Here is a 12,448-nt window from a genome sequence, read left to right on the forward strand (position 1 = left end):
TCTGATACCAGAACCTTCCTTTTCTTCCTCTTCTCTTCTCTTGCCTGCTTTTTCTTCTCTTTTCCTTTCCTGCCTTTCTTTTCTTCCCTTTCTTCCTAATGTTTGAGGTAGATAAAATGGCTTTTATTGATCTATTTATTAATTAATACTGTAAAAAACACCCACGAAAGCCAGCACATCCAACTTGAAAGCCAGCACATTGACTGTAACTTATGCAAATCTAGTTGTATGGTCACGCCTTTGTTGTCTCCCTATTTCCCACACTTGAGATAACCACTACTCTAAATTTTCTTTAGCATGCTCTTACTTTTTCAAAAGTAGTCTTTAATAAGATAAACCTCTGTCCAAATTGTACAACACTGAGCCTGTGATCTCAACCACTATACTTTGCTGACTCCCTTGCTGTTCTGATATGTGTTACAAGGACAGAAGAGACTTCCTAGCATTCCTCTGAGATACTTGAGGCACTCTTTCATTTGTATATTTGACTCCCAATGAGATACGAAAGCATATACAAAACAAAGCATGGTGAAATGACTGCAGAGAACATGGGAGAAAGCTCCTTTACCCGTTTTCTTCCTTATTCTTAGGCCTAAAGAAATTTATACTTCTCAGCCTGAATGTGGGGAACCAAGCCCCAGATACTTCATCCCATCCATACAGTTAGTTTTCTTTTCACAATTTGGAGTTCCACAAAGAGGTGTAGTATAGCATAATAGTAATCAACAGCAGGTTTTTTGTTTTTTTTTTTTAAGAGTTTATTTAGAAAGTATCATTGGGATGCCTGGGTGGCTCAGTCGATTAAGCGTCCGACTCTTGATCTCAGCTCAGGTCTTGATCTCAGGGTCATGATTTCAAGCTCCGCATGGGCATTGGGCTCTGTGCTGGGTGTGACGCCTACTTAAAAAAAAAAAAAAGTATCACAATGTAAACAAATTGTGCCACTTGGATTTTCTTTTAATACAAGACAAACAATGCAAAACTGAAGCCACTCATGAGGACTGTGCTTCTCCAGAAAGTTGGGGTTTTTGAAAAGACCATCTGTGAACCGTACATGATTACTAAAGGTTCCTTTAAGGCACAGACTGGCCAAGATCCAACAGCAAGCTTTAAAACCAGTTTTGCCCTTTAACCCTGGGCCAATCGCTTAACCACTTTCGGTTTTACTTTGCTCATCTGTAAGATGGGGATAATAACACTTGCCTTCCAGGGTTGTAAGCATTAAATGACATCATTAATATAAATCATAAAGCACAGAGCCTGACACACAGGAAATCAGTTAATAGACTGACTTAGGTGGGTCTCAAATTTGCCCTCTTAGATGAGCTCCCTTGTTTATATCAAGTTGCTCAGGGGAAAACTTCCCAAACCGCCTGGCAGAACTGTGAATAATACGAGAAAAGGGAAATTGTGTCAAGTGATTAGAATTGCCAGGAAAAAGAAAAGCTTGCATTTGGTTGGAGGTGAAGTCACCTTTTTTGAATCAACTCTGTCTCTAAATTAAGTTTGACATTTTCCTGAACCATTTTTAGTTTGACATTTCTACTTCTTAAATTTATCTTATAAGATGAGATCATTACAATGGTAGCTGACATCAAGAATATTCCCTTTGTAGGGCACATGGGTGGCTCAGTCTGTGGAGCATGCAACTCTTGATCTTGAGGTTGTAAGTTCAAGGCCCAAGTTGGGTGTAGAGGTTACTTAAAATCTTAAAAAAAAAAAAAAGAATATTCCCTTTATTTCTTATAACATCATTGTTATGTGTTTTAACCTGGAATAACAAATCCAAGTAACTCATATCCTAAATTATGATTCATGTTCATTTCTGCATGCTGCTTTTCTGAGAGATACTTAACCACAAGAATATTAAAAATATTCTGTCTATTAAAAACCATCTTCACAAGGTCTGGCTAGGCTTAGAACAGCCTCAGCTATCTCCTATCGCTTCAGGGAGGTGATCCATATCAAGTAATAGTACTTAAGGCCTTGCAAGACTGTGAACTATCAAAGAATTACTCCTTTGTATCTCATTTTAATGAATTAACCCATGTTTTCACAAACCTTAACGGGTAGGGTAAAAATATCTTACTGGAAGAAGAGGTGCACATATGTTAGAAAGCTAAAAACCTGTTATCCTAGTTAATCTGTTAACTAGTATAGCTATTTCCTCCAAATGCTGGTTAATGGAGGCTTTTATATACTGCTATGCTGATATAATATCATTTTGCAATCTTAGGCACATGTAGAAAAACCAACTTGTCCTGGTTAGCCTGAGATTTTCCCAGGTTTGGCACTGAAAACCTCTCGTTTGAGGAAAATTCTCAGTCTTAGGCAAAGTGGGACAGTGATCACCCTTGTCAAACAAGTGATTATTTAATTTCTTGTTTCTCAAACTGTGGTCCATACCATACAGGCATCACTGTGCCATACCGTACCATACAGTAGCCATATAGGCATCACTTGGTAGTCTGTTGGCACAGAATTGAAGATCCAACCCCAGACCTACTGAATTTGACTCTGCGTTTTAATAAGATCTCCAAGTGATTCATAGGAACCTTAACATTTGAGAAGCACTGCTCTAACTGACTGAGATGGAAAAATCAGAATTGATTGGTTCTGAGTCAAATGAAGCAAGTGAAGCTTCCCTTTTTGTCTTCCCCTTTCTGACTTTTGTGCCTACCACGGCACCCCCTCCCGGCCCTTTTGAGGCCCCTAGCACTCTCGTGTTGCCTTCTTGGCTGACCTTGGTCTCCTGCTGTAGTCTTGCACTCCCTGAGACTCCGACTCTTTTCCCTCTTGGGTTTTATTCTTCATCCTTCTATCAAAATGCACCTTTTGGAATGAGCATTGGGTGTTGTATGGAAACCAATTTGACAATATATTTCATATATTGAAAAAAAATTTTTTAAATGTACATAGTCCTAAGTCAACTTCCCATTAGGTATCCCATTAGAGGAAGGACTATAGCCAATGCGTTAACTAATACAGGTTAATATGTTTGTGGTGCTACCTCCTCCCCAGGTAAAACATTTTCATTTTTAACAGAGATCTCATAGGGGGAAAAGTGCTGAAACTAAGCAGGAGCAGCAATAATGGTGGGGATTCTCAGAATCAATGCAGGTTAGAATTTTGGAGAAGGTGGGCTTTGAAGAACACCTAAAATCACACCCCTATATAATTATTGCTGTCTTCATGACTAGGGAGTACAGAGTGAGGTTTAAGATAATTCTATACAACTGGCTCACTTCCTAAGCTTTAACTGTGATTTGGGTGCTAAAGTGAAAGATTCAAAATAGCTGCAGACTGCAGAGAAGAATAGTGAAGAATTTGCCAAGGATCCACTTACATGATCTGTTATCAAGGTTAATGATTATCTTTCATTAAGTAATAGGTTTAGTTTCCACTAAAGGCCCAAGTGTCCAGGAAGAAAAAGAAATGTGTTTGAATTTCAAGTATGAGGGAATGGTCAAGGGCTGTAATTTCTCAGCAAGGGGCTCAGGCTATATTAGTATCCTCTAGAACTACCACCTGTGATAAACGCAAGATTCCTTCCTATCCACGAAATGCTTGCCTTCACGATAGACGTATAAGTAGGACTTTGATTTATGAATTTTCTTCCCGGCCACATAAATTATGTATCCAATCCTCTAATGTCTAACTTTGTAGGAATAACCATTAGATGTGAGCCTCAAATATAATAATAAATATAAATAATATAGTAGCCATAGTAATAGGCATTCAAATACTATTTGAAAAATATTTATGCCTGCATTGTTCTTATACCTTTGAATATACTTTCACAAGAATATATAACTGGAGCAAGAGCAGTTAATAGTACAGCTACATCAAATCAAATGTGTCCCCTTATGATTCAGAAGGCACTTCAGGATGACTGCCATGAATTTGGACTGTCAAAATGCAAGAAATACACACTAATCAATATTTCTAGAATGTCTTGAGAGATCACTTAGGGTTTATTGTAACATTACAGACTTACTTAACCCTAAATGCAGATACATCCCTCCTTGGTAACATTTTCAATGTTTCAATACTCCTAAATCAATAGGTGTATGTCTTTAAGGGCATCAGCAGTCTGCCAGTTTATAGTAAATCAGAAAAATCCCACTGACCTCTGACCAATAACATCACCGAAGTCAGGTGTTTCACTTTGTAAGACCCTTTTTCAATCTTTTGAATGATACAGGTGTATTTGCCATTGTCTGACAGGCGCAGAGCCATGATCACAATGGAGTGGTTATCGGTGACATCAGTGAATGTGCGGTTCTTGTACTTGGGCCACACTTGTACTTTGCCAGACATGACAGCCAACACCATTTCATCATCCTTTTGCCAATAGATTCGAATTTCCGTCAGTTCTTCGGTGGAAATGTTGTAATCACAGGATAGTACTGCTACTTCTTCCACTGTCTTGTTCACCTGGATGATACCTAGGGAGAGGCAGAAAGAAAAGATTTTGTATTTATTAAATTTGGACTCCTGCACAAGCAGGAATTCAGAGTTGTCAATAACAAAACTCAAGGTGTTGTACCTAGTGACTAAGCATGATCAGAGAACTCAGTTTGATTTTGATCATTTTGGTCCCCAGAGCTATTTTTTTTTATTGTGGTTTAAAAATGTAAAATAGCAATCCCCATCAAAATAACACCAGCATTCTTCACAGAGCTAGAATAAACAATTCTAAAATGTGTATGGAACCACAAAAGACCCTGAATAGCCAAAGTAATATTGAAGAAGAAGACTAAAGCTGGAGGCATCACAATCCCAGACTTTAGCCTCTACTACAAAGCTGTAATCATCAAGACAGTATGGTACTGACACAAAAACAGACACTTAGATCAATGGAATAGAATAGAGAACCCAGAAATGGACCCACAAACATATGGCCAATTAATCTCTGACAAAGCAGGAAAGAATATCCAATGGAATAAAGACAGTCTCTTCAGCAAGTGGTGCTGGGAAAACTGGACAGCAACATGCAGAAAAATGAACCTGGACCACATTCTTACACCATATGCAAAAATAAACTCAAAATGGATAAGAGACCTAAACATAAGACAGGAAGCCATCAAAATCCCCAAGGAGAAAGCAGGCAAAAACCTCTCTGACCTTGGTCTCAGCAACTTCTTACTGAACATGTCTCCGGAGGCAAGGGAAACAGAAGCAAAAATTAACTACTGGGACCTCATCAAAATAAAAAGCTTCTGCACAGCAAAGGAAACAATCAGCAAAACTAAAAGGTGACCGACAGAATGGGAGAAGATATTTGCAAATGACATATCAGATAAAGGGTTAGTATCCAAAATCTACAAAGAACTTCTCAAACTCAACACCCAAAAAACAAATAATCCAGTGAAGAAATGGGCAAAAGACATGAATAGACACTTCTCCAAAGAAGACATCCAGATGGCCAACCGACACATGAAAAAATGCTCAACATCACTCATCATCAGGGAAATACAAATCAAAACCACAATGAGATACCACCTCACACCTGTCAGAATGGCTGACATTAACAACTCAGGCAACAACAGATGTTGGTGAGGATGCGGAGAAAAAGGATCTCTTTTGCACTGCTGGTGGGAACGCAAACTGATGCAGCCACTCTGGAAAACAGTATGGAGGTTCCTCAAAAAATTAAAACTAGAACTACCCTATGACCCAGCAACTGCACTACTAGGTATTTACCAAGGAATACAGGTGTGCTGCTTTGAAGGGGCACAAGCACCCCAATGTTTATAGCAGCACTATCGACAATAGCCAAAGTATGGAAAGAGCCCAAATGTCCATCGAGGGATGAATGGATAAAGAAGATGTGGTTTATATATACAATGGATTATTACTTAGCAATCAAAAAGAATGAAATCTTGCCATTTGCAACTTTGTGGATGGAACTAGAAGGTATTACGCTAAGTGAAATTAGCCAGTCAGATAAAGACAAATATCATATGACTTCACTCATATGAGGAATTTAAGATACAAAACAGATGAACATAAAGGAAGGAAAGCAAAAATAATATAAAAACAGGGAGGGGGACAAAACATAAGAGACTTTTAAATATAGAGAACAAACAGAGGGTTACTGGAGGGGTTGTCGGAGGGGGCATGGGCTAAATGGGTAAGGGGTTTAAGGAATCTACTCCTGAAATTATTGTTGTACCATATGCTAACTAACTTGGATGTAAATTAAAAAATAAATACATTCTAAAAAAATAAAATAATGTAAACTATACCATCTTAACCATTTTTAAGTGTACAGTTTAGTGGTATTATGTATATTCACATTGTTGTGAAACAGATCTCCAGAACTTTTCATCTTGCAAATCTGGAACTCTGTATGCATTTCTTTTTTTTTTTTTTTTACCTCTTGGTAACCACCACTTAATGTTCTGTTTCTATGAATTTGACTACTTTAGATACTGCATATAACTGGAATCATATAGTATTTTCTTTTTGTGACTGGCATATTTCACTTAGCATAGTGTCCTCAAGTTTCATACATGTTTTAGCATGTACCAGAATCTCTTCCCTTTTTAAGGAATAATAAGATAGTGATAATATTCCATCATATGTATATACTCCATTTTCTTTTCCATTCATCTGTCGATGGACAGTGAGGGAGAAGGTCCACTAGTCCCAGAAAAAGGAGGACTTTAGGCAACCTAGCATATGAATGCTAAGTATGGGTACACAATGTACTCAGCCTGATGAGGAATATGGAAATCATTGGACTGTGAGATCTTAAAAGGACTTCCATGTCAGTTCATTTTGGTTGTCTTATTTATAGGTGAGAAAACTAAGCCCAGAAGAGGAAGCTGCCCCTGTTTTACACTTTCTGGCCCAGACCTTTCAGGCCACTCTCCTTGTTTATTGGTTTCCCCAACTTTAGGCCCCAGTTCCAGGATTAAGTAGGCCAGCACTGCCCACACCCCCAGCCAGACCCCACCATTGAACATTTTTGCTTTGAGAAGCACAGTTGTTTTTGTTGCAGGCCTGGAATGAACTCATGACTTCAGGCTGAATTTACTCCCCTCATCTCCACCAGACAAGGTTTAGTGTGCACCTCCCCCCCCCAGACTATTTTTATCCTTTTCAGCAATGCTAAATGGATCTATATCTGGTCCTTATCTTTTCAGCTATCTGCAATCCATGTGACAGTTACCCTATTAGAGGGTCCCATTTAAAACATTCTGCCCATTTTCCCATCAGTATATTCCAGAAATACCAACATTTCAGTATCCAAACTCCACCTTTTTGTTAGCTCCTAAGCGTTTATCAGTAGCACCAAACTCCCCTGGCAGACTATATTTTCTGATTTTTTTGGTTCAGAAGGCATGGCCGTTCTTCCTATGCTACACTTGACCTACAAGCAGAGTCCCCCAAGCCCAAGCTCTTTCACTAGCCACTCCCTCCCCCACCAATGCTATCATGTCCCATATCCCCCAGAGCCACATGGCATCCCCTGGGGAGGCCCCTATCAAAGGATCCAGTCTCCAGTCCCTCTCTCTTCTTAGATAGCATGATCATGGAGCACGAGCACCTCTCTACCTCAACAGCTGTTCTTTAGGCCTTCATCAGATTGGACATGGGTCCCCCACAGCATTAGGAAGTAAGTTTTTTAATGGCGGGTATCTTCAGAGCAGTGTGAGGAAACTCCCAATGATCTCAGGCACCCCTTTTGGCAATTGCACAGAACACTGCCACCCCCAGCTTTAGGGAACATAACTGAGAAAGTGAAGAAATGAAAAGATATACTTCAGAGGAGCACATAATAGATAAATAACCTGAGTTCTTTTTTTGTCTAATGTTTATTTATTTGGGGGAGGGGGTGCGCAGCATGAGTGGGGGTGGGGCAGAGAGAGAAAATCCCAGGCAAGCTTCAGGCTGTCAGCACAGAGCCCGATGTAGGGCTCGAACCCCCAAAATCGTGAGATCATGACCTGAGCGGAGATCAAAAGCTGGACGGTCAACCGACTGAGCCACCCGGGTGCCCCAACCTGAGCTCTTTTGAGAAAGATACAGCAGAGGGCACCTGGGTGGCTCAGTCAGTTAAGGGTCTGTTGGCTTTTGGTTTGGGCTCAGGTCATGATAATGCTTTGTGAGTTCAAGGTCCGCTTTGGGCTCTGTGCTGACAGTGCAGAGACTGCTTGGGATTCTCTCTCTCTCCCTCTGCCCCTCCCCCGCATGCATGCACACACACTCTCTCTCTTTCTGTCTCTCAAAATAAATAAATAAACTTTATATTAAAAAAATACAGCGGAAGCAAACTGATATGTAGGAGCATCAACTACGGATTCCTACTGACTTGGATTCTAGTCCCAGCTCAGCCACTTGCTGATTAATCCAATTCCTCATCAGTAAAAAGTATGTAATACCTACCTCTCAGAATCACTGTAAAATTAAATTCAATTAAATGATATAAATGGAAAAGTCCCTAGTACATGGCAGGTCTTCTGTAAGACTTTTCCTTTCCTTCCCCAACTCTTGCTCCCAACTTCTACCCTGTGGTCTTTTCATTTCACTCAGGGGTTATGTCAGATACATAGGATTCTGGTCTTGCTATTGGCCATTACAGATACCACGACAGAAAGCAGCTCATTCATCTGAGATTCTAAATAGGGTCTTTCCCTATGATCTGTTTGTTCCCACCCAAAAAGAATCCAGGATTTCTAAGTAATTTTTACATGTGGTGACATTAGCCAAAGAGGAATCTCAGGGGCACATAGATGGCTCAGTCAGTTGAGTGTCTGACTCTTGATTTCAGTTCAGGTCCCAGTTCAATCCCAGGGTCGTGGGATTGAGCCCTTCAGTGTGGAGCCTGCTTAAGATTCTCTCTTTCTCTCCCTCTGCCCCTTTCCCTTGCTCACTCTTCCTCTCTCTAAAATAAAAAAATAAAAATAACAAAAATGAAAAAAAGAGGAATCTTAACTGAAAATGAGCTACTTTGACTAATGACTTTTTTTTTTAATTAAAAAAAGGGTTTTTTTTGGTTGTTAATTAAGTAGGCTCCACGCCCAATGTGGGGCTTGAACTCACAACCCTGAGATCAAGAGTCATGTGCTCTATTGACTGAGCCAGGCAAGCACCCCTTCAATGATGACTCTTAAGGAGTTTTTGTCCAGCCATCTGAGGAGAAGTGTGGGTGTCTCTCTAAAGGTCAGTAACCATCAATGGGATCCTTAATGTTCCTATGTGAACTCCTCTCACCACACACTCATGCTGAAGAAGAACCAGACTGAAAAGAGGAACCAAAAATCTTCTGGGCAATTTGGAAATTCCACCGGGACCCAGCTTCCATACTCAGGGCTGCTACATGCAGACAATTAAAAGGTCTCTGAAGTGTTTTGTGTGCTTCAGTGGCTCTGGAGGGGAGAGTCAGGTCCCTGAAATCTGAGTATTACTACCTAAAACCTAGTTGAATTTTGACCTTGCTTCACTATTTTACAGATGGGCACAACAACACTTACCTAACAAAGCGGGCATGAGGATTCTGTGAGGTAACACACAGAAGATACCTCTGCAGTTGTGGGCATATAACAGGTGTACCATTGCCTTCCCCAGACATCCACACAGCCCAGTTCCTCATTTCCCTTTGTCAGGGAGCCCTTCTTTGACTCTCTTTAACCAGTGCCCTCCTCCCAGACCTCATCCATGCTGCTCCTCATTAGTCCCTTGCCCTGATTTACTTCTCTTCAAGTTTATCTTCAGCAGCAGTTACTTCTGAGGCTATGGGAACGAGGGGTGGGGGGGGGGGGCTTTATCTGTTTAGTTTATCATTATATCCACAGAATCTAGAACAGGGACTGGCCCAAAGTAGGCACTCAATAAATATTTACTGAATGAATGACTAGGCATTAGGAGATGAGATCTGCCTCCATCGGTTTTTGCACATTAGAATCATAACCTCGGACAAATTGGTTCCTTGGGAATCTCTACAAAAGGGGCATAATACATTCTCTACTAAAACTTTACATAATTATCACGGGGATTATATGATGTAAATCATATAATACCCAGATGTAAAAGTGCTAAGTTAATTGTAACACACTATACAGAAATTTTAAACTTAATTTTCTCTCATTTCCTTAATTAACTTTCCTGTCATGTGCAGCATGTGATTTATTGAATCACACCCAGGACAGGCCAGAATCACTGTGGTAACTGGCTGACATCCGGACTGAGCCAAGTGCCCACAGCTGGGCAGAACAGATTAAATCCCCATGTGTTGGGCTGTATGTTAGCTCACTGGGACTTGAGAGTGCTTTTTAAGTAAAGATGTTCCCTAACTCTAAAGGAAACACACTAAATTTAGAAAGAATGGAAAATATAGAAACACCTAAAAGTTATAGATATAACCCCACCATCTAGAGATTTACTGCTAATGGTCTGTGTATATCTTTCCAATGGAAGTGACCTTTGGGGACACTTCTAAGTACTTTTCATGAAGGGAACCAGCACACCTGGGGCTCCTGTTGGCCTTGGGCTTGGTGCTGGGAACACAAGGGGGAGAAGTATCTGCTCTCCAGCAGCTAACAGATTTCAGACTTGTTACCTGATTTTTTCCATTGCTCCTGACTTTCTCTCCTCTTGAGACCCAGCCTATGCACTCTGTATAAAGTCTGACCCTTTTGTGTCTCTAAACAGTACTTAAATCTTTAAAAAGCTCAGGGACATTGAATATCAGAGTTCTCACAGCAAGAACTGTGACTTCTAGGACCCTTGGCCAGCAGCGCTCAGACAATACATGACAGGAAGAGTGTCTGTGGTGCATTGAGGGCATTCTTTTCCCTGTGGCTCAGTTTTCCTCATGCCATAAACTTACGGGCAACACCTTTCTTATGTCCCTGGCCCACTCCTACCAAAGGCCTCTCCACTCCCCTTAGAGCTGTGCTTACCTGAAGATATCCCACCTCAGAGAAAGCTGCCTGACAAGGTCAGCCCCTCTGAAAGCGACCGTGTTAGATCCTCTGCCTTAAAAATACCAGTTTCTGGGGGTGCCAGAAACTGGGGGTGCCAACTTCTCAGTTGGTTAAGCATTTGACTTCGGCTCAGGTCATGATCTCACGGTTTGTGGGTTTGAGTCCTGCGTCAGGCTCTGTGCTGACAACTCAGTCTGGAGCCTGCTTTGGATTCTGTGTCTGCCTCTCTCTCTGTCCCTCCCCTGCTTGCACTCTGTCTCTCTCTCAGAAATAAAATAAACATTTAAAAAATTTAAAATAAATAAATACATACATACATACATACCAGTTTCTGGAGTACACGAGTTTTTAGTTTTGCCTCCACAGACCAAACCAGAAGTGGAGAGGAGTCCAGCTGGCCCCTCCCTTTTCAGGACAAAGAGGTCACCTGTCCTGGGCAGCAACGGCTGGGGGTGGGTGGTAGTGCAGCTTCCTGGACCAGACCAGGAGAGGAAGGTGTGTGCCAAATCCCTTTCCCTGAAGCAAAGGCCTCCATAATCTCACCCAGTCTTGCCTCCCACAGGACATGCTCAGCTCCTAGCTGCACCCGGTCTGGCAAACTCTCCCCGATTCTACATCACACACACCCTCCGATTCCCCCATCTCCCTCTGACTCCAGTCTCTTCATCAAAGCTGTCTATTAACAGCCTCCTGACAGGTTTCACACAATCGCTCTGTCAGCCCTACAAGCCATTCTTTCTGCTCTAGCAACACCTTTTTTTTTGTAACATCATTTCAGAACTTTACTACTCAAACTGAAGGGCTGTGGCCCAACAGTGTCGGCATCACCCGACTGCTTGTTAAAAAATGCAGAATCTCAGGCCCCTCCCTGACCCACCTAGGCAGAAACTGTATTTTTCAAAAAATATACAGACTTTATTTTAGAGCAGTTTTAGGTTCATAGCAAAATGAATAGAAAGTACAGAGAGTTCCTGTATACTCCATCTTGTCCATGCACACAGCTTCCCCTACCATCAACATCCTATGCCAGAGGGTACATTTGTGACAATCAATGAACCCACATTAACACATTATCACCAAAGTCTGCACTTTACTTTAGGGGTCATTCTTGACACTATACATCCTATGGGTTTTGACAAACGTAAAACGACATGTATCCACCATTACAGTATCATACTGAGTCTTTTCACTGCCCTAAAAATCTCCTGCTTTTGACAAGGCCCCCGGGTGATTGATATGTATCATCGAGGTGTGAGCAGCACTGGTATAGACCATGACACAACTCCTTAAAACACTTCCATGGCTTCCCAGTACGCTCTAAATAACATTCAGATTCCTGACCATGGCCTTCAAGCCCCATGGAATCTGGTCCCTGCCTCCGCCTGCCCCAACACCAGCCGCTTTCACTTTCCTGCTCCTTTGTTTCCTCCACATGCTGCTCTCCCACCTTCACCCAGATCTCCCTCACCACTCTCTCCTGGCAGAGGAAGACATTGCTTGTTGCTCATACA

General features: G+C 41.3%; 1 protein-coding gene across 4 annotated transcripts in view; it reads right to left on the reverse strand.

Annotated features, from left to right (window-relative positions):
- The window catches only part of CD80 (CD80 molecule), a 28,531-nt gene that overhangs the window by 11,975 nt on the left and 4,108 nt on the right, over nt 1-12,448 (reverse strand). For all 4 annotated transcript variants that reach the window (XR_008297679.1, XM_015064628.3, XM_015064629.3 and 1 more), the window contains exon 3: nt 4,131-4,448. Coding sequence is in view for 3 of the 4 variants with exons in the window: in XM_015064628.3 (XP_014920114.1) it covers nt 4,131-4,448 (318 nt within the window). In the remaining variant the exon portion in view is untranslated. The remainder of the gene's footprint in view (nt 1-4,130; nt 4,449-12,448) is intronic.

The sequence above is a fragment of the Acinonyx jubatus genome, chromosome C2 (assembly GCF_027475565.1).
Source record: "Acinonyx jubatus isolate Ajub_Pintada_27869175 chromosome C2, VMU_Ajub_asm_v1.0, whole genome shotgun sequence".
NCBI lineage: Eukaryota > Metazoa > Chordata > Mammalia > Carnivora > Felidae > Acinonyx > Acinonyx jubatus.